The 21,822-nt window shown below is 41.4% G+C and overlaps 1 protein-coding gene across 8 annotated transcripts in view; it reads right to left on the reverse strand.

Moving 5' to 3' along the window:
* Nucleotides 1–21,822, reverse strand: part of Akap7 (A-kinase anchoring protein 7) — a 120,349-nt gene that overhangs the window by 27,301 nt on the left and 71,226 nt on the right. For all 8 annotated transcript variants that reach the window (XR_003482818.2, XM_027402902.2, XM_027402901.2 and 5 more), the window contains one exon: nt 19,666–19,813. Coding sequence is in view for 7 of the 8 variants with exons in the window: in XM_027402902.2 (XP_027258703.1) it covers nt 19,666–19,813 (148 nt within the window). In the remaining variant the exon portion in view is untranslated. The remainder of the gene's footprint in view (nt 1–19,665; nt 19,814–21,822) is intronic.

The raw sequence follows: 21,822 nt of genomic DNA on the forward strand, positions 1-21,822 counted from the left end.
GCACGGCTGAGAAACAGATCAGGGACAAGGGCATGATTCTAAAAGGAGGCACAAGGTGACTGCCAAATTCAAGGGCAGCAAAACTACTAATTTCAAAAGGCATGATATCATTCGTGATTTATGAGAAAATAATGGACTTCCTGTCGCTGTCTAAGAGCTGTTGTCTCTCTCAGGGTGTGGCCATGTGTGTTGACACTGCAGGAATGAAAGGCTGGTCTTAGTACCAGGGTCTCCAGGCCGGCGTCTTCCTTCACTCCTCTATGACCTGGCTAGGCACATGTATCAATCTGCTAAATATTGCAAGGAGAGGGAAACATAATGAAAACCTCCAGTGGATCTGAGCACAGCACAACTACGTTCGTAGCCACACAAACCAGGAGAGTGAACAGTTTAGAAGAATAAACTCATTAATCTTACAAATTCTAGGTGCTGCATAAAAAAAAAAAAAAAAAAAAAAAAAAAAAAAAAAAAAAAACTGACCTGAAGTAGAATACAATTTCAACGGTCTTCTCACAGAGAATTTTGATGGCACTAGTGACTGAACCTAGAGCCTTAGGTGAGCTAGCTTATGTAGTTTATGTACCACTATGCAGCATCTTCTCCCCGCACCCCCTGACCAATAAGGGAGAAACACAGTCTCTCTATTAGACAGGCAGGCCTTGAACTCACTGCAGCCCAGGCAACTCTTAAACTTGTTAGCCTCCTGCTTCAGCCACCCTAGTAGCTGGGACTGGAGGCATGAACCACTATGCTAGGCTAGAATTTTGATACTTAAGGGTTTCATAAGCATCTTGAGAACACTTTAGAGTGCATTAAGTGATGTAAGCTATCCCGTGCTCGTGGGGTACATTAATACATACTTCAATTTCTCAAGATGCTAAATACTATAAAAGTCTATGTGATAAAAGCAAATGTGTGACTAAGTGAAATTCCCATGTCTATCTACATAATTAACACTGATATTTGAACATTACCTATGCTTAAGTGGACTTCCCTTTTTGGAGTATTTTAAATGTAATAGAATGCTTGGTTTGTCTATATTTTAAGGGAGTACTCTGTTGACTGTATAATGAACACAGCAACTGTTTAAGTAAAATTTCATAGTCAGAACCAGTTTGTTTCATCAGCCTACTTAAACTATCCCACCATTTCCTTCCAAATTCACCAATACCTGAGGCTCAAACTTTAAACTACAAAATAAGATTTTGTGTGTAATTATAAAATACTCTTAAAAGTGATAGGATATATGAACCTCGTAAGACTAGTAAGCAAACAATGTGAGTTCTAGGGATATGAACCCATGGCCTCATGTTGAGTAACAAGCACTTCACTGGTTGGGTCATCTCCCCAGACCTGGCATAACCTTTAGAATTATAAAACTGTAAGTTTGAATCCAAGATCTGTCACAACTATGAAAGATTAACCTGTCAGAATCTGAAAATCTTTACTGGTCAATTTATTATCAAGTCCTATAACATCTTTGCAAAGTAGAGAGTACTTGGGAATAAGGAAGAAGAAAACAGAATGTATCTATACCTCAGACATTTTAGGCCCAGCTAGCAATCCTGCCTACTCCTCTGGCAGCTTTCCGCCCTGCGAGTATGCCAGGTTGTGCCAGATTTCCAAATAGAAGGTGCCTGACTCCAGTATCCAGTTGGGACAACCTTCTGATGGATGGTTATCAACTCAACCTTTGTAAGTAGCCCAACTGCTGCAGCTTCCAAAAACATGAAATTATGCATAAAGTATAAAAATATGTCCATAGCTAAGTATATTCTAAGGAGGGATATCTGATGCTACAGACTTCTCCACAAACACCCAGAGTAAGATAAGCTAGCTGGCAATGGTGGCACAGGCCTAGGATCCAGTACTTCAGAGACTGAGGCAAGAGGATCTTGAATTTAAACAAGCCTAAACAACATAGGTGGACCCTATCCCAAACAAAGAACCAAACTGATAAAACAAAAGATGAATCAACCATAATAAAAAGGTAGAAAACAATGGAGAAATTTAAGGCAGGAGTTCTAAACCACTGGTACTATCTACATGCCAGGCACTTGCAAAGTACTTTCTAGAATATTTTACTCGTCGGTTTAATCCTTACAAAAGCTCTAGGAAGCAAGAACTAACACAATCTCCAACTTAAGCTCAGAAAACTAAGTCGGGAAAAACCTGAGAGTATTTAGAGTGGGCCACGATATCAGTTTTTCTGGCTCCTACCCAAAAGTGTAAGAAATTACACTGTATAAAATTTAATCAGTCTTTTCTCAAGCTAGATACACGGGGGAGAGCCTAGGCCCTGCCCCAATGATGTCACAGACTTTGATGATCCCCGTGGGAAGCCTCACTCTCCCTGAGGAGTGGATGAGGAGGTGGCATGGGAGGATGGGAGGGAGAGGGACCTGGGATTGGTATATAAAATAAGATTGTTTTTAATCTAAATAAAAATTTGTATAAAAAAATTAACCAGTTTTCATGGGAATACACTTAAAAGCTTGACTTAGTTCCTTATGTTCTGCTACCAAATGCCTTTATGTTATGCTACCAAACACTGCTAGCATGATATAATATCATATAATTTCATTTTAAGACAAAGGACCTAACAACAGATCCCTTTGGAGACCAAGCTTAGAAATGCTGCCTCCCACTCATGGAGAGACAATTCAGTCAAAGCAAGTGAGTACCAGAACATCCCAAAAAGGAGCTAACCTGCAGGAGAAACAGCAACCTTTGCCATTCATTAGCCACCTCCAAGTGGCAATGACCTATGCCATTCATGAGCCACCACAGTGTTTTACGAAGGGATGACATACTCACTTTAGCAACATATAGAGATTCACTATGGCCAGAAGATTTTTAAAAGGTTAGCCTCCCACTGAGGAGGCTGAGGACCATCTTAAAAAGGTGAAGGCTATCTTAAAAATAAAACTGGTGGACCGGGCATTGGTGGCACATGCCTTTATCCAGCTCTTAGGAGGCAGAGGCAGGCATATCTCTGTGAGTTCGAGGCCAGCCTGGTCTACAGAGCAAGTGCCAGGACAGGCTTCAAAGCAATACACAGAAACCCTGTCTCTGTATATATGTGTGTGTGCATATATATAATTGGACTTCAGAGCAAGGAAAAGCTCTACTCAAAATAAAGAGGAAAACCTTTCTGTAAGATTCTGACCCTAAAGCTGGTGTCAGTGAACACATGCAATCTCAGCACTCAAAGAAGTTGAGGCTGAAGGGCTGAAGTCCCAGGCCAGCCTGGGCTACACAGAGAGACCCTATTTCATAACGGCAAACTTTGATTAATTAACTAACATAAGGCTGAACAAATTATTATTATTATCATTGCTTCTCAACCTTTTTGCTAATTTGTTGATTAAAGAAAACATGAGTTTAATAGCTTATGAAAACATGTAAGACAGAAAATTGAAAAGTATCTTTTATTCAAACTAGTGGTGAGAAAAAAAAAAAAAACATTAGATCATAAAGGAAGGCCTGCTTTATCCACTCAAACCCTGGAACAGAGCCTTAGGAAACATGCATGCCTTTAAAACAAGGGACACCAGAAGATTCCATGATACAGCAGGCAGCAACTGCAAGGGAACTATTAAGAAAACAATGCCACAGTTTCAATGTAAGCCAGGGGGCTTGAAGGGTTAGGGAGATGGCTCCATCCGTAAGGCACTAGCTGTGCAAGCATAAGTATCTGAGTTCAGATCCCCAGTGTCATGTAAAATCTGGGCATGGTGGCATATGCCTGCAATCCCAATGTGGCAAGGCAGAGAAGGGGGTATCCCTAGGGCTCACTACCAGTCAGTCTGGCCAAACTGGTAAGCTGTAGATTCAGTGGGAGACTTTACCTCAAAAAATGAGGATGACAACCTACCTTGACCTCTGGTCTACACACACACACACACACACACACACACACACACACACACACACACACCATATGTGTTCATGTACCTGCACACACAGGAACATGTGTATACATATGAACATGTGTGCACACACATAAATGGTTAATAATTTATTGAAACATAAATCACAAACACTAGGATCTCAAAAGACAATTTATTGGGCCTGAAGGAGATTGGCTACTGTATCCAATATTGTATTTTATTTCTTTATGTTTGTTTGTTTAGAGACAGGGTCACCTGGCCAGGCTGGCCTCCAGCTAGCTACAGAGTTAACCATGATGTGGAGCTTCTGACCCTGTGCCAACACCTCCCTATGCTTCTACGATGGGCGTGCGCCACCACTCCTGGTGTAGATGGAGCTGGGAATGAAAGCCAAGGCTCTGTTCATGCTGGGCGAGCACTCTACCAACTGAGCTGATCTCTCAATGTTCATGTAAAAAGAGAATTCACAATGAACTATGTCTGCTGCCTAGACCTAAAGGATGCTGCTTCTGCCTCTTTGTAGTCATGTTGTCACCAAAACAAAGGTTTGAAGCTACATCGTTGGACACTGATATCCAAACACTGTCCTTACCTGGGTCTGTCTGTAGGGAGAGGACAGGCTGGCTATCAATGCTCCAGGAGTCTCACTGTTAAGGTCTGACTCTCAAGTCCAGGACTATTCATCGCTTCATCATCACTGACACTGTGTCAGAGTCCTACATACTTTCAACCTCTCTTTGCTGTGCTTTCATTCTTCTTGAAAGTTAAAAGTTATAGAAATGTGTAGTAATTACCATTCACTGTATAATTTTAGCATGTAATTGGAAAGAGTTTTTTTCTATAAAGCATACAGAAGAATGCTTTATATAAATATAACATATATTTCCAAAGCATATGTGCATTATGGAAAGGGAGAGAAGTAGGAAACTAAGATTATAAAATAAATCCCTTTATTTGGTTTTTGGTTTGTGTTTTTATACAAAGCCTCACTCTGTAGTGCAGGCTAGCTTCAAACTCACAGCAATTCTCCTGCCTTAGTCTACCAAGTAACTGGACTATAGGCATGAGCTACCAGGGCCAGCTCAATCTTTACCAATCAATCCACAACAGGTTTCCAAATCTCAGCTAATGAAGTTCCTCTTGGTGCCAATTTTCAAATGCCTCTTCTGTGGTTACTAGCAGTCTGTTCTTTTCTGCAAGTGATGTCCAACTTTAAACAACACATGTGGCCAAAGACTTTTTCTTTGTTGAGAAATCAATTACATGGGAAAACTTACTTCCCAGCCCAGAGGACAGACAGCAGGGAGCAGTGGAGTAAGGAGGCAGAAGGCGGCTGACAATTACAGCAGGTCTGCAACACTGAGCATTTCCAGCACGCCAGTCAACAGTTCAACACACTGAACACATCCTATGTGCCTAATATAAGGGGTGCAAAGGCTCTTGGGGTGAAATTAACTTTGAAACTGAGAAGCTCAACCAGAGCGGGTGAGAAAGCCAGGTCCAGAAGCGGGCGAGCCCTATGCTTTCAGCCAAGGACCTAGGAGAGCAAGAGGAGACCCAGAATTCCCAAGGGATGAAACCTGCCCAGCAGTGACAGAACAAAGAGAAAGATCAGTCATCTACAAATACTGTCCAGCCATGTCTTCGGTAGTCTGTCCTTTGGGTATTAACAATGCAATCACAAAAGCTAACGCATTACTTATTTAAGGGCAAGCTAAGTGTTTGAGTGTTAAAACCTTTTTTGAAAAGAAAGAGCATAAAGTAAACACAATCTGTAGTATTTATATCCTTAGACAAGGTCCAAGAAGAACTACCCTTGCTTCAATCCCATTAACTTCATTACAGTCATTACCACTTTAAATTGTAATTGTCTGCCTGACTTCCCACTAAGAAAGCAACCTGAGAGCACAGCTCCTGTTGGCCCATCTTTGATATTCAATACACAACATAATGTCTGGCACATAACAGGTTCAAAATTATCAGTTTAATAAACTGAATGATAAATTATAACAATCCAGACTGAAGATGTTCTAAAGTGAAGGAGGAATCTTTATAGACAGAAGTTAGCAACGCTTCAACTGCCTAGAGGGAGCTATGAATGAACCACTAATGCAGGCACAATCAATGAGTCCTGAACGCATTCTACCGGTGTGACAACCAAAGCCATTTACTCTCTACCATTGCGTCTCACTCACTCCTGTTTTAAGGATAACAATACAAGAAAAGAGACTGGAAACTGGATTTTCATATGGAGTTGGAGAATGAGAATTGTATTTCCTTAGCATTTAATCAGGCATGAAGCAATAACCAAAGTCTAGCTATAACAAAAGTGCAGTTTTGCACAAAATAGTTGAATTTTGAATCCTAATCATAGAAGGTACTTGACGGGGTTATTCAGACCTCAGCTTAAACACAAATGATACTCTCTTCCATCAGAAAAGATGGTCAGTAAAGACATTTTACAAATCCCTGAATACACTGTTTCAGTACCCTGACCCTCCTCAGCATGTGAATCCTCCCTGTTGCCTGTCTTCCCAATAGAGATTAAGAAGAAACCAGTATTTCTTTTCCTTTTACTAATCCTGTCCTTAAGTCCTCTCCTGGGCTTAAGAAAGCCACACACACACACACACACACACACACACACACACACACACACACACACACACACACACACACACACGCGCGCGCGCGCGCGTCACAAAGCAGCAATCATAAGCACCAGTCAGTGAGCACAGCACGGTCAGGCCTGATGCTAACAGAATCGGTAAGACCTCACAGCACACTCAAGTGGTCACACTACTGGCCTAAATTTATAGATGGCTTGGGGTCATTAAGCTGTGTGCACAAAGCTGTGTAGCTGACAACGGCAACCAGAACAAGGTCTAAGTTTAGGAACCCTTGCTCACTGCGCTTTTCCCTCCGCACTCCCCTGGCTCATGAGCTGTCTCTCTACTCATTTGCATCCTCTTTGGTTCTACCACACCTCACAGAAATAGAGAAGGACTGGTTGAGCTTCACACTGTGTCTCCTGTGATTTAATCTCATCATCAGATCATTTGTAATAATATATAAATCTATCAATGTTATCACAGTTAAAGCAATGAAACTCTTCATCCATGTATGTGTATACCCTATGTACACAAACATGCATCGTGATGGTTACTCATCTTTGTTGACTTGACTGGATTTAGAATATCCTAGGAGATGTACTTCTGGGTATCTTGGATGGGTGCCAGAGAGGATCAACTGAGAAAGAAAGATCCATCCTGAAAGAGTACTGCCCCATAGGCTAGGGGCCTTGATGGAATAAAGGGGGAAGAAATGGGGGGGTGGGTAGGGAGATGGTGCTCTTGCAAAGTGTTGCTGCACAAACAAAGACCTAAATTTGATCTGTGGCACTCATGTAAAGAACCTGGGTATGATGTAACTGTAATCCCAAACAGTGAAGAGACAGAAATGGAGATTTGGGGGGCTTGTCAGCCAGTTGATCTACCTGAAACGGCAGGATCAGGGCTTAGCGAAAGACAGTCTCAAAAATACCGAGTGAGTGACTGAGGACGACACCTAACATCAGCCTTTGGCCTCCATGTGGGTGATGCTCACACAATAAAATTAATAGTTTTGATTGTTTAGAAAAAAATAGAAATCCAGACAGTACAGACTCTCTGTTTCTTGCTGCCAGGAAGTGAGCAAGCAGTCTCATAGTCTACTGCCACAGCTGCCATGCCTGCCACCATTGCTTCCCAGCCAGGAAGAAACACACCCTCAAACTGTGATCCAGACTAAATCCCTCCCCAAGTTGCTTCTTGCTAGGCATTAGGTTACAACAATGAAAAAGGTAACTAATACATATAGGCAACATCAAACATTACACAGAAACCCATATGTGCATCTTTGCTTTGGAAATGCAGTGTTGATCATGAACCAATCTAAGAGAGCTCAGGAAAAATGCAAGTCTTTAATAATGTGCTCTGGCAGCTGGAGAGATGGCTGAGCGGTTAAGAGCACTGATTGTTCTTTCCAAAGTCCTGAGTTCAATTCCCAGCAACTACATGGTGGCTCACAACCATCTGTAATGAGATCTGGTGTCCTCTTCTGGCCTGAAGGCAGACAAAGCATTGTGTACATAATAAATAAATCTTATTTAAAAAAAATAAGGTGCTCCGTTATTAGAAAAGTAAGAGTATGTTTTCAGTAAGCACTCCACTATGACAGTATCACCTATATTACACTATATATGAGAAACTACATGCCAAATACTTAGAAAATTTTAATTAACAGTAGTTAGGATGGTGAAACTTTTACTCATAGGTAGCATGGTGGGTTAATAGGATCTCCTCATACTAATTTTCTATACTCTTTTTATTCTTTTTAATATTTTTTTTACAGTTTCACATATGTATGTCGTGCATACAGACTGCCCTGTCTTCCCACCTCCCCATAAATCTCTCTCTGGCACTCTTGTCTATTGTTTTATTTTCTGACGCAAGCTTAACCAGGACTATCCATGCGCCTGTGGGGTTGAAGCCATCCACTGGAGCCTGGTTGGCTCAGCATAGGGTAATAGGGTATACAACAATAGACGGTGATTTACTCTCTCCAGGACCCATGGAGAGCCAAGAGTGCAGAGGCAAAGAGTAGAGCCCTGCGAGCCCCTCGCTGCCTCCCTTGACTGATGGTTGCAAAGGCCCATCTTGCATGGGCTCACTGCATGTTACTACAATTGATGCCACTTAATGACTACAGCAGTTTTGCCCAGTCAAAGGAATGCTGTTTTGTAGCTCCTCGGCTTATCTCCTGGCACTTACAGAATTGCATGTATTGTTATTATTTGTTTTTTGGAAATTTCATACAATGTATTTTGATCACATTTACCAACTAGTCCCACCCCTTTCCCAAGCCACCCAAATTGTGTCCTCGTTTTGTTTTTGTGTTTAAGCCCACCAAATAGTTTGCACTGCCCATATACTCCCAGACACACAGCTATCCAATGGAGAATGGACAGCCTACCAGAGCCCACACAAAGAAAACTTACTCCCCTCAACCAGAATGCTATTCAGATACTTTAATTTTTTTTTTCTGGGAGCTCAACATTTAACTATTTGAAAATACACTTAAAATGGAAGGCTCTACAAATAATTTACAGGGCAATTTATCACTGCATCATTGTCAGAACAGAATTCCCACTGAGCACTGCCTCCTTAATATAGGCCTCCAAGATCCTTAATAAAACGTAAGGTCTGACTCCAGGTCAACAGATGAATGGATTTTCAGAATAGCCTGGACCACAGCTGCCACTTGGTGTCAGCATCCAGATTAACACCTGACACACCCGCTAAAATACCACAAGCCACACCTGGGTTAATCTTCTCCGTTACTTATCTTGAAGCTTTGTGTGACTAGGACAAATAGGAAGAAATGAACTGAGAGTTCCAGCTTTCAGATGCTTTTCATCTGAATGAGGGCACATAACAATGGAATCTCAAATTTTCTCTTCTTAGAAAACATGTTTCATCCAAAAGTATATGAGGATAACTGGGATAGAAAAAGGAATGGCTATCAATTAAAATATAGTGTTTAACATGTCAAAAGTTTGACTTTTTCATGTCCTGGCCAAGCTAGGAGAGTCTTGTTTTTTGTTTGTTTGTTTGTTTGTTTTCTGTTTTGGTTTGGGTTTTTTTTGTTTTTGTTTTTCCGAGACAGGGTTTCTCTGTGACTTTGGAAGCTGTCCTCTTGTTGACCAGGCTGGTCTTGAGCTCACAGAGATCCATCTGCCTCTGCCTCCCGAGTGCTGGGATTAAAGGTGTGCACCACCAACACCCGGCTCTTTTTTTTTTTTTAAGATTTATTTATTATATATACAGTGTTCTGTCTGCATTATCCCTGCAGGCCAGAGGGGGGGCACCGGATCTCATTACAGATTGCTAGGAATTGAACTCAGGACCTCTGGAAGACCAGCTAGTGTTCTTAACCAGTGAGCCAACTCTTCAGCCCAGTTTTCTTCTTTTATCATAGCACAATAGTAAATAAATCCTTCTTTTTCATTTACATAATATACCACTCAGATGGTAAATTATATGGCCAACCAATTTGTGTTACAAAGGAAATTATTAAGTATCTTATATTGCTGTCATTAAACTATATGACAATTTTAAACAAAGCCAATGTCCAGTTAACTAAAGTTGTCAAACAAAAACTGGAATACAGTTCTCTTAGATGACAAACTTTCTCCCTTCTAGCACGGTTAAGATGGCTCACCTTAATTAGTCGAAGATGTGAAATGCTCTTAACCACCCTTCTATCAGCCTCTTAACCTCCATCACAAAACAGACATTCTTACATTAAAGAATATAAATCTTGCAAAAATAATTATTTCCAAGAGTTTGGTCCCTGAGAGGATGCTGTATTTGTATTACAGTTGTTACATTTTTACTTTCAGGTGGAGATTAAATGGGGAGGAGGAAAAAGTTAAGACAGAAAACCAAAGTAGTTTATATTTTTAATACAGAGTAGCAAGTGGCCATTAAAATTAGTTTATTGGAATTATATGCTGGAAATATTGACCAAAAGTCTGACAGTTGTCTGACCATTACAGTCTTTGTGACATTTAGACCCAGGCACTTCCGGAGAGCCTTTAAAATGTTTTGCCCTAAGAAGTCTTAGTGAGATTGAAAATTTTTGACAGTCTCTCCTTCCAAAGAACTTCTATAAAGGGTTCTATTTATAACTATTTACTGAACCCAGGCAGTTGTGAAGAGCCTTTCATGCTGTACCCCAGCCTGACAGTGATTTCTTCAAGTTGTGTCAACATTGACTTCTCAACCTTCCCATCCTGATACTGTGTCTGTCTTGGTCCTCTAGGGGATCTTTGCTCCCTGTGTGAGCTGGAAATGTGAGCTAGTCATTGGAAAACACTGGTCTACTAAGTTATGGACATGTTCTAGGTTTCAACACAACTTCATCTAGGACATCAAAACTCACCCCTATCTCATCAGAAAGGCTTCAAGTGTGGACTGGTCAGGAACAGGGTAACATTTGATGATGAAAATGGTCTGTATCTTGACCGTGATGACACTTTCACAGGGAATCACCAAGGCCTCCTTGGTGCTTCCCATTACACAACCTAAAACATGATGCCACAGATAAAAACAAACTGGGGAAAGGGTTCATTAACATACTCGATCAACTCTACCTTGTCCCCATGATTTCCTGTAATAAAAGTTTTTGGAGGCTAGCAAGCTCATGGTAATATAGTAGAGATTTCCAATATTCTTCTTACCCTTTTCTGTCACTGGGACACAAGTGTGCCATAGCATGGCATCTGCAAAGTCAGGAGATGAGTGAGTTCCAGGACATCAGAACATCAGGCATGGCAGTAAGCACCCTGACTCGCTGAATCATCTCACCAGAACGAGTTTCCCAAAACCTGAATTTTATCATGCACAGTAAGTAATGCCAATAGTTGTACATACTGTGACAAGTCAGCTTCTTTATTTTCAGAAAAGCATCTGTCAATACCGCAGTTGTCAATTGTTCAACAAAAGCAGTTGGAATGAAAATGGCTGCTTCAGATTGTACCACCCACAATCACTCAAGAAACGTCTCTTCAAGCCAATCTGATCCAATACTCATCAGAAATGCTTCATGTGAATGTGCAACTTTTTTTGTTACATGAAGAATTAAAATGACAAAGATTGAGAGGAAGTACAATTAATTTCTAACTACTCAGCAGGAGTATTCTCAGATGAACATGCCTTTCTAAAAACAACTGGATTTGGGGAGGCCGAACAGATGTTTCAGTGGATAAAAATGCTTCATCTGCAAGCAAGAGAACCTGAATTCAAATGGCCAGCACTGATATGAAAAGCTGGGCATGGGGGAGCAGGCATATAACTCAAGTGCTGTGGGCAGAGAAACGCTTCAAGCCTAGCCAATGCAGTGAGCTTCTAATTCAGTGAGTGCTGACTCAAGGTAATATGGCAGTGAGCACTAGAGGACAATGGCTGTCCTGCACTGGCCTCTGCATGCAATTGTATGCACTCGTGTCTATGCACCACACACATGCATCTCACACGCAGACATAACATATACACACACACATGCTTCTCTCTCTCTCTCTCTCTCTCTCACACACACACACACACACACACACACACACACACACACACACACACACACACACACAATGTTTTTCAAAAACTAAAAAATTGAAAGTGTCTTTAACTACAGCTATCCTGGTTTCTCCTTGCCATTGCACTTTTACCCACCATTGCTTTTGCATAACCAGTCTAACTGATGACCCAGTGAGAAGGGCAAAATAACTTTGCCTTCAAGGACACCTTTAAAGTATCTAAGGGACCAACTATGAAAAGCTTGTGGAACTAAAATATTTTTTTAAAGAATTGAAAACCCACAAAGGTATTTAGCCTAGCAAGTTATTAAGACAGTGACTCACCCATAAGAAAAAACACAATGAAGTGTATTTTCTACTGCAAAAAGAAAATGAACAGAGTCAGTTAAAGCTGTATCTACCACGGAATACTTCTCTCCACTAAGTAGATTTTCAAGTGGGCATATGGATATGAGTCACACAAATATTGTCAAGCTAAATGTTTTAACTGTGTTGATTATCAAACAAAGGTCAGCTTCAAGGATTCTAGAAAGCTCTCATACTTTTCTCTTAAGTTTTTCACCCAGTGGTGCTAAACAAAACCCACTGATTCCCCTTCCTCTACTCCTTCCTGAAGTACAAGCCAGTGATGAGTCACCCTGCAGCACTACAGGCTTGCTTTCTTTTTTAACTTGAAGATTTATTTTTATCTTTTTTTTTGAAGATCATTGGGGGGGGGGAGTTTCAAGGGGAAGGAGAGCATGGACAGAAGAGGGCATCAAATTCCCTGAAAGGGAATTGGAGTTATCCAGAGTTGTGAGCCCCCTTGGTACTGGGAACTGAACCCGGGTCTGGAAGAACAGCAAGTGCTCTGACTAGTGAGCTACCTCTCCACTCTTGGCAGTGTTCTTTTCTATAGAGTGCACACACTATAGAATGTGTCCTCTGTAACTGGACACAAGCCCAGGTAGGCAGCGTGTGTCTTCAGAGTTCTTTCTTGGAGTCGGACACTCAAGTCAGAGGGAAGGGTTTTCAGTCGGAAAGGTCCAACTCCATATGCACAACAGATGTCCTTCCCTTTAGCTAAACCATCACCTGGTTCAAGAATGAGAAAAGCTCTGGTAAACACAGCTAACACTAACAGGAACCGCAAACTGTAAACAGTGAACAACCAGGTCTCCTGGAGGACATTCTCAACCGGCAGCCTCTCTGCCTCAATTCACTGACTCAGCTCACATAGAATCCTCCTAGGTTTTCAACCCTACAGTCTGGGCCTGGTATTCTGTTGGTCCACTAGCACCCACCAGACTCAATGTGAAGTGTTACTCTCCTTCCCCCAAAAGAGATGGAGATTCCTCTATTCCCCACCTTACTACTTTCTGTCCTATCTTTCTATAGTCCTCCAAAACCTCTGTGGTTAATTTCGGTCATTAGTGGCTAGTTTCACCCTCTGACTCCAAGCAGCTTTATTTGTCAGAACACAATCAAAATATCACAGAACACAACGAACTGTAGACTGTCCTGATTTACAATGGTTCAACACCAATTTTCAACTTAACAATGAAGCAAAAGCAATACATACTCCACAGGAAATATACTTTACATCTAAATTACCATCCCATCCTGGGATAGCAAACGTGCGGTATGACTCTGTCTCCAGACACTAGGGGAAGCTGCAGCTGTCTGTAGATCACATGATCATAAGCTCAAACAATCAGCACTCTACACACAGTGCTGGGAGGCCAGTGCCTTTGGAATACACACATTTAATACATTAGAGGAGATATTCAAAATTTTATTAGTAGATCTCAACACTTGGGAGGCAAAGGTAGGAGACTCAGAAGTTCAGGGTCAGCTTAGATATTTAGTGACTTCAGAGGCTGTCTCAAAGCAGGGAGGCTAGACAGACCGTTCAGTTGGTAAGTGCCTGGTGCACTGAGTAAGCCTGAGGACCTGTGTTCAGTCACCCGAGCTACATAAAAATCTGGTGAATAGTTAGAAAGGAAAAATTAGTCTCTCCAGTGAGTCTCACTGGGGATAACGGCCACACTTCAGGATCTCACATTGTTTGTTTGGGCTTTTTTTGGGGGGGTGAGATCTTACTGATCTTTTGCTTATATTTTTGTTTTTGATTGTGTGTGCTGTGGTGTGGGGGGAAAGGGGGCGGCGTTCTTGGGATTTTGTTTGCTTGTTTTTAAAGAAAGAGGGACAGAAGGGGTATGGAGTTGAATAGATAGAAAGGTGGGGAAGATCTGGGAGGAGCTAGAGAATGGAAAAAGTATGATCAAAACATATTGTATGAAAAAAAATTTTTTTTTTTTTGGTTTTTTAGAGACAGGGTTTCTTTGTGGCTTTGGGGGCTATCCTGGAACTAGCTCTTGTAGACCAGGTTGGTCTCGAACTCACAGAGATCTGCCTGCTTCTGCCTCCTGAGTGCTGGGACTAAAGGCATGAGGCACCACCACCCAGCTTATGAAAAAGATTTAATAAATAAAATTTAGGGCTAAAAAATTAAAATGAAATAAAATGGCAAAGAAAAAAGCAGTAAGTTGTAATTGCAACTCTGAGGAGACAAGTCAGGCTGACAGGCTGATACCCTGGGTTTGCTGATCAGGAAGTTAAGCCTCCTCAGTGAGTTCCAGGCCAGTGAAAACCCCTATCTGACAAAGAAAAAGATAGACCACTCCTGAAAAACGGCACCCAAGGTTGGCCTATGACCCTCACATAAACACATGGCTTTGTGTTGGATGATTTCACCCAATTACAGGTTAACCCACATGCTAAGGCAGGCCAGCCTAAGCTATGATGTTCCCTAGATTTCTTGTATAAATGCACCTTCTACTTGTAATATTTTTAACTTACCATGAGCTTATCAGGCTACAACCCTATCACAAGATGAGAAGCATCTGTAGGACTCCAAGTCCTAAACTCAATTTGTCCCTCAGCTATTTCCTCAGTTCTCTTCAGTATCCATTCACTACCTAGGCATGGATGGTGCTATCCATCTGTTCACCAACTAGCTCATACATGAAGCCCAGAAACCTCAACTACTCCAGCTTCCTCAGCTATTGGAACAGTTGGTTCACTCAAGGTGTCTCCTGGAGTTATCAATGCCTCCTGCCAAGGCTTCCCTCCCTGCTGCTCTAGAGAGTCTCCTTACTCTACTAGCCATCCACCATTGCTCAGTGGCAACCCGGTCATTTAAATTCTCCTACACCTCTTTTCTACACTCTCCCAAAAGAGACAACTGCAATCTACTCCCACGGTACCATACCAAATCCTGTGTTGTTAGGGACATGCTCTCTTCCTCTATTCTTTTTCCTCTCCATTTCTCAAAGGCTGTCTAGCTACCAGTGATACTGTATCTTTCTTCAGGGCTGGGTCTTATTCGTCATTCTATCGTGATAGCCAAGAGAAGAGTAATCATTTCACCAAATTGGTGTTAAATAATTATTATTAAGCAAAAATGTGGAGTCACCCCAAAATTATTGTTTCTCTCTCTGCTTGGAGAAGTCATACATAAATACACTGGTCTAGAAATAAAACTTCTAGACCTTTCCAGTTTCACCGCTGTTTCCTACAAAGTATGTCTGACCCTGAAAGTACACTAGTCATTGCAAACCCTAAATTGCTCATCACTCTTACAAAGGGGTCAGTTGCTTTCCCTAAGGAACTGTAAGTTCGACACTCACACTTGCTGCCTGAGTACCACTAACACGCCCAATTCAAGCCACATAGCCGTACACTTTCTGGGCTATATTTCATTCCTGGCTACATGAGGAAAACTGGGTTTCTTTCTTTTTCTTGACTTAAATTTTAGCTGATACATGAAATTAGGTTTGCAAGGAGCTGAATGATAAATAGGCACGTTATCACGCAGTTTTATTTATGAGACAACTAAAATGTATCTTTTCTAACATTGGAGAACATTGCCTGCACAAGAGGGAGCCTGTATAAGGAAACTGTAAATCTACTGCGAACTATGGGATGGGACAAAGTACAGAATGTTCTCCCACAGAGTGGCCTTCTAGAAAGAACTGCATAAACTATGATAAGTGAATACACTTAAAAACAAAGGCATACGGGAAATGGTCTCACATGCCCACACATTATCTCTGTAAAAGAAGACAAAGACCTAAAAAAAAAAATTCTTGGCTCTTTTCACAAGACATAACACCAAGTATATTCCCTTACTGTACTTGTATTCGCTTAAGTGAACTATAAATGTCACCTCATGTTTGCTTGCATTAATAATAAATATGAAAGTACTTTGTTTGCACTACTCTTGAGTTTGAATGCTTAAGAGTCCCCTGGCTACCCAACACAGATCTTTGGCATTTCCTTCAATCCTCAGAGACTAAACCTCACTGGCCTGGGTGGGTGTTGTAATCTAGGCACACTTGGCCCCGCCCCTTGAGGATCTGGCAGAGTGCCCACCCCTGCATGTATGCCAGGCAGTACCCTGGCTCTGTACACAAGTGCAAAGGTCCCTTTAAGAGACAAATTCAGAAAGGCTATGTGATAGGTGGGGTTTTAGTTGGGGGTGGTGGTAGGGGAGGACGGGAGGGAGTGGGAACTGGGATTGTCATGTAAAACAATCTTGTTTCTAATTCAAATAAAAAAATCTGAAAAAAAAAGAGACAAACTCCTCTCTCCCTCCCTCCCTCTCGCTCTCTGCCATTTCTCTGAGGCAGATAGATCCCTGTCTCTCTCTCTCTTTTCTGTCTCTCTCTTTCTCTCTTCTCTCTCTCCCCTTTCTCTTTCCCTTCCCCCACTCCCATGCTTCCTCAATAAAACTTCCTTCCCATGTAAGTCCTGTCGGATGGTGCGTTGTCGCTCACCTGACATGGGCGCCCTTTACATTCTTCGCATGACATTCTTAACAGTGGGACACCAGCACAGCTTCTCCAATTCCTCTAACATTTACTCCATGGGAAGGTACAGAGAAGACCAAGTAGAAATGGCTCATGGTGGAGATATACAGTGGGCAGGATGGATATTCAGGCAGACCCTGGTGCCACGTAGGGAGTGGGCAAGTTAAACAGATTTGTAGGAGAGTGAGTATGCTAATAAAAGCAGCTACATTCCAAGTCAGCGAGTCTCATACTCCACGCAGGAAATGGTAGCACCATGAAGGACACTGAGACAATGCAGCCGCACTTTGAGAGCTCACAAGAAGGCAGAAATCTAAAGGTTCTAATACAAAATCACACCAACGTTGGCAAGTGTTTCTGTTGCTTCTGTCATGTGATAAGAAGGATGGCCCCGCTGGGAGGAGGAAAGCCTGCTGTAGCCTACAGCTGGGGCTACTGTCCATCCACAGCAAGCCTGGCAGCAGAAGCAGCTGGTGACTATGGAATGGGAGCCTGCTCACATTCTTGCAAGTCAGAAACAGAGATCCTCAAATTCCACCCCAGCAACCTACTTTCTCTAACAACTAAAGGTTTCATAGCCCCCCCCAAACAGTGCCACCAGCTGAGGTTCAAATGTTCAAACAACACACACACACACACACACACACACACACTATGAGAGATAGTTTACATTAAAACCATAACAAGTGGTTCAAATTATGAAACAAACAAAAACTCTTTGCCAATTGAATACAACATGTAGGGCTGCCAATGTGTGATTTCTAGTATATACGATACCAAGTGGAGGAATGTTCAGAGACCTCTACAACAACACTTTATTCCTAAAACTGAACCCCTGCTTCACAGCTTTTAGTAACCAGATTCGAGTGTTAATCTTCTTTATCTGAATAACGATAACCGCTTGAGGATGAATAGCTCAGATGTACGCTGGTAAGACGGCTGACTGTGCTTAGTATGCAAGCATGAGACCCCAGTTCCAGTCCCCAGCACCCACAGAAAAGCCAGGCATGGTGGAGACTGTTTGCAACTCCAGTGCAGGAAGGTAGACACAGGAGGATCCTAGAAGCCCACACATCAGCCATTGTAGCCGATCAGCTTCAGAGAGAAACCCTACCTCAAAAGAGTAAGTTGGAGAGTAATATGGGAGGAGACCCAGCTTTGATGTCAGGCCTCCAGGCATGTACATCCTCAAAGGAAAAGAAAAAAAAAAAAACTCTAGTTTATATTAAACTTAATTATAATAAATTACATTAGAGCAGATATCATTTTAAAATTCATACTGTCATCACTAAAAGTGGTGGGCAGAAAGAATAAAGGAAGTATTTGTAACAAGTAAAAAACACTTTAAAAAGTTAAATAGTACAAGAATTCAGAATTGGTTGAGACAGAATGAAATACAGTTACTGTGCGTTAGAAGAAGGTGGGCTACATAAGGAAGGCGAGATGAACGTTCCGTGGAGCCCGGGAATTTGGTAACCAGCCTGCCAAAGAACAGGAAAGCAGAAACCTGCTGGAGCCAGTTGAAGCAGAGCTGGTGAAATAGCGCCCCCTCCTGGCTACTGAGCTGATGCACGCTACTAGTTTTATAATGCAAATCTCACAGGATCTTCAGTAAAATCTACATTTCCTCCTTTTTTCTTAATTCAGTGGGGAAGGGGATGAAGCACTGTACCCCCACTTAAGGCTGTTACACAGTCACACAGGACACCGGGAGTGCCGGCCAAAATCCACACCACACAGAAAGACCTGCATTCCTGTGCAAGTGTTTGGACCTTGGCAAAACCTGAGGGAAGACAACACTCGCTCAGGTTCTGAAAGCACGGAAATCCTCCTTGAGACAGGATTGAAGTGTTTCAGGATACAAAACTCAGACTTCATCTGAACCTGCTGTTCCAAATGATCTTCGGGAAGTAAATGATGACTTCCTGAAGATCTGTAATGAGGATTTCAATAAACTTCAGCACATACCGGTGCTTTCAGGATATAAGTAGGGCCAAAACAAGCTTTTTCCAGGACTGATGTGAAGAGAAATTATTTTGGCTGAAGAACTTGAGATATTTATAAATATTTATCTTCTTGCTTTCATGCTACTTTAAAAGCATAAAAACCGGGTTGTCTTCGAGTTCAGTTCTTTGTCACGGTATCTCACTGGAAATGCTCCTGTGAAATGCATCCCCCTTCCAGAAGGTGGTAGCTGGCCTGTCTGGTTAAGATGTTCCTTTCTGGTGCGCACTTCCCTCCTGGGAACTAACTGGAGTTGGTCCCATTGCACACTCCTGACAGCATTCACCAATAGCACAGAGCTATCTGTGTGTGCATCTCTGCTTCCTCTCCAAGTATGTTTTCTTTACAGAAGAACAGAAGACTTGACCATCACAGACCACCTACATTTCAACTTCCTATAGAGAAGCATCCAGAGCCAGGTCACTAAATAGGCAGCTACCGTGCTAATCCTGCCCAGAGAGCGGTGTGCCAGTGTGCGGTGTGGCCGTGTGGCCCTCCCTAAAAAAACTGCTTTCCTTATGTTCAAAAAATAAAATTAAACTGAAACAAATTTCCAGTCGACATTTCAAGACCACATTATGATCATGGGTAAAGCATACAAGTATAGACGCTGAGAGAGGAAAATTCTCTACATATTTTCCACTGAACCACTACAATAAAACAACAGAACAAGGGGAAAAAACCACAGTGTTTTAGAAAACAACTAACCTGAAATATTTACTGTAGAAAGCGTGTTAAGAATTCAAAAATAAAGATACTGAATGATATCAACGTCACTCACCAATCACAATCGAAGCCTCACAGTGGTAATAACCATTACTTTGTTTTTTCTTCAGCATGGAGCAGAGATCTATCTGGTACAGTATTTCTTCTCCAAATCTGTGGTTGATAAATTGTTCATATAACTCGGGCTCTATTTTCTTCACTCCCTTGAAATGACAAAACAAAATCATGTCAATCTATCATTTCACCGGGGCAGCAGTTCATATTTCTATCAGTCTCTCAGAACCTGAGATTACATTTTGGAGTCAGACTGTCTCCTGGCGCCATGGAACTGCTGTGGAGTTGTTGTTGAAGTCTCACACCTGGCATGGGCTGTGTTAAAGCCATCAATTAAGAGTGCTAAATTATGTGGCAGCACTTGGAGCCTCACACATCTTTTGGCTTCGGAATTATGAAAGCCAAGGACAGAGTAACCATTTGCAATGGGACAGATGTGTGGGTGAATGACTTTAGAATGGTGCATATCTTAGAATTTTAGAGCGAGGACAAACGAAGTTCTAATAACACTAACTCGGATTATGTAAGCCCTTACATAAAAATCACCTGACGACAAAACTGATTTGAGCTGGGACAGTGAGACAGTGGCTCTTCTGTATCTCCATTGGTCTCTCCTCATTGTCCATACAGCAGAGGCGGCTTGATGCTGGAAACTGTAGTGAGGTGCTCTCCACCACTGTAGTTTCCCAGCAGGAAATAACACCCCTCCTTCCCCAACATCATGCAGTGTTCTGACACCTTAACCCAAGTCCTGATGAGACACAGTCTATGAGTTTCACTTTTTTTTTTTTTGCAAATTTTTACTTTTTAACTAATAAAAATTTCCGTTTGCTAATAAAAATTTATAGAAAATTTTAAATAAGAACAGGAAACCATGTGATTTTGTTCTGTTTCATTTTTCCTATGCAAATGAAAAATGACTTTTTACTTTTCACCTGGATATGGTTTTAACCTCAGTACTTCTTGAAAACCAGTTCCATTATTTCAGCAAGTATGCCAAGTCAATAACAATATACAGATTTGCAAAATGCTTTTGTCTCTCTCTCTATGTGCTCTCTAAGTATCATGTCATTTATCCAACAAGCTGCTTCCCTTAATACTTAACGGTATAATAAAACATGCCTGTGCTCTGTTTACACTGGCCTCCTGCTCTTAACTGCTCCCCCCATACACACACAGTTTGGTAATTCTATTCTACTTGCACAGGCTGAACACTTTGGGGGATATCCTTGATAAAATCCAATACCTCTTCATAATAAAAGTCCTGGAGAGATAAGAGATACAAGGGACATACTTCAAAATAATAGAAGCTATTCGAGCACACCTACTGCCAACAACGATGTAAATGGAGAGGAATTCAAAGCATTTCCACTAATCAGGAATAAAACAAGGCCATCTGCTCTCTCCATATCTATTCAGTACAGTACTTCAAGTATTAGCTAGAACAATAAAAAGACTGAAAGAGATCAGGGGGATATACATAGGAAGGGAAGAAGTCAAAGTATCTTTATTTGCAGATGATATGACAATATAAATAAGTGACCCTAAAAATTCCACCGGGACGCTCCCTACAGCTGACAAACACTTTCAGCAAAATAACAGTATACAAAATCAATACACAAAACTCAGTAGCTCTCCTGTATACAAATGACAAACAGACTGAGAAAGAACCCTCACAATAGTCTCAAAAATAATGAAATTTTTGTGGCAACTCTAAGCAAGAAAGTGAAAGGCTTGATTAATAAAAAAAAAAAAAAAAGATGAAGGCAGTAAAGAAAGAAATAGAAGAAGATATCAGAAGATAGATCTTCCTGGGCCAGTAGGATTAATACAGTAAAAACAGCATTCTACCAAAAGCAATCCATAGATTCAATGCAATCCCAATCAAAATCCCAACACTATTATTCACAGAACTTGAAAGGATCATTTCAGCTTCATGTGGAAACACAAAATCCCCAAGATAGCTAAAACAATCCTGAATAATAAAAGAACTGCCAGAGGCTTCACCATTCCCTATTTCAAATTGTATTACAGAACTATAGTAATAAAAATGGCCTGGTATTGGCACACACACACACACACACACATACACACAAAAAACAACAACAACAACAACAACAAAAAAAAAACAGATTAAGTTGATTAGTGGAATTCAACT

The sequence above is a fragment of the Cricetulus griseus genome, chromosome 2 (assembly GCF_003668045.3).
Source record: "Cricetulus griseus strain 17A/GY chromosome 2, alternate assembly CriGri-PICRH-1.0, whole genome shotgun sequence".
NCBI lineage: Eukaryota > Metazoa > Chordata > Mammalia > Rodentia > Cricetidae > Cricetulus > Cricetulus griseus.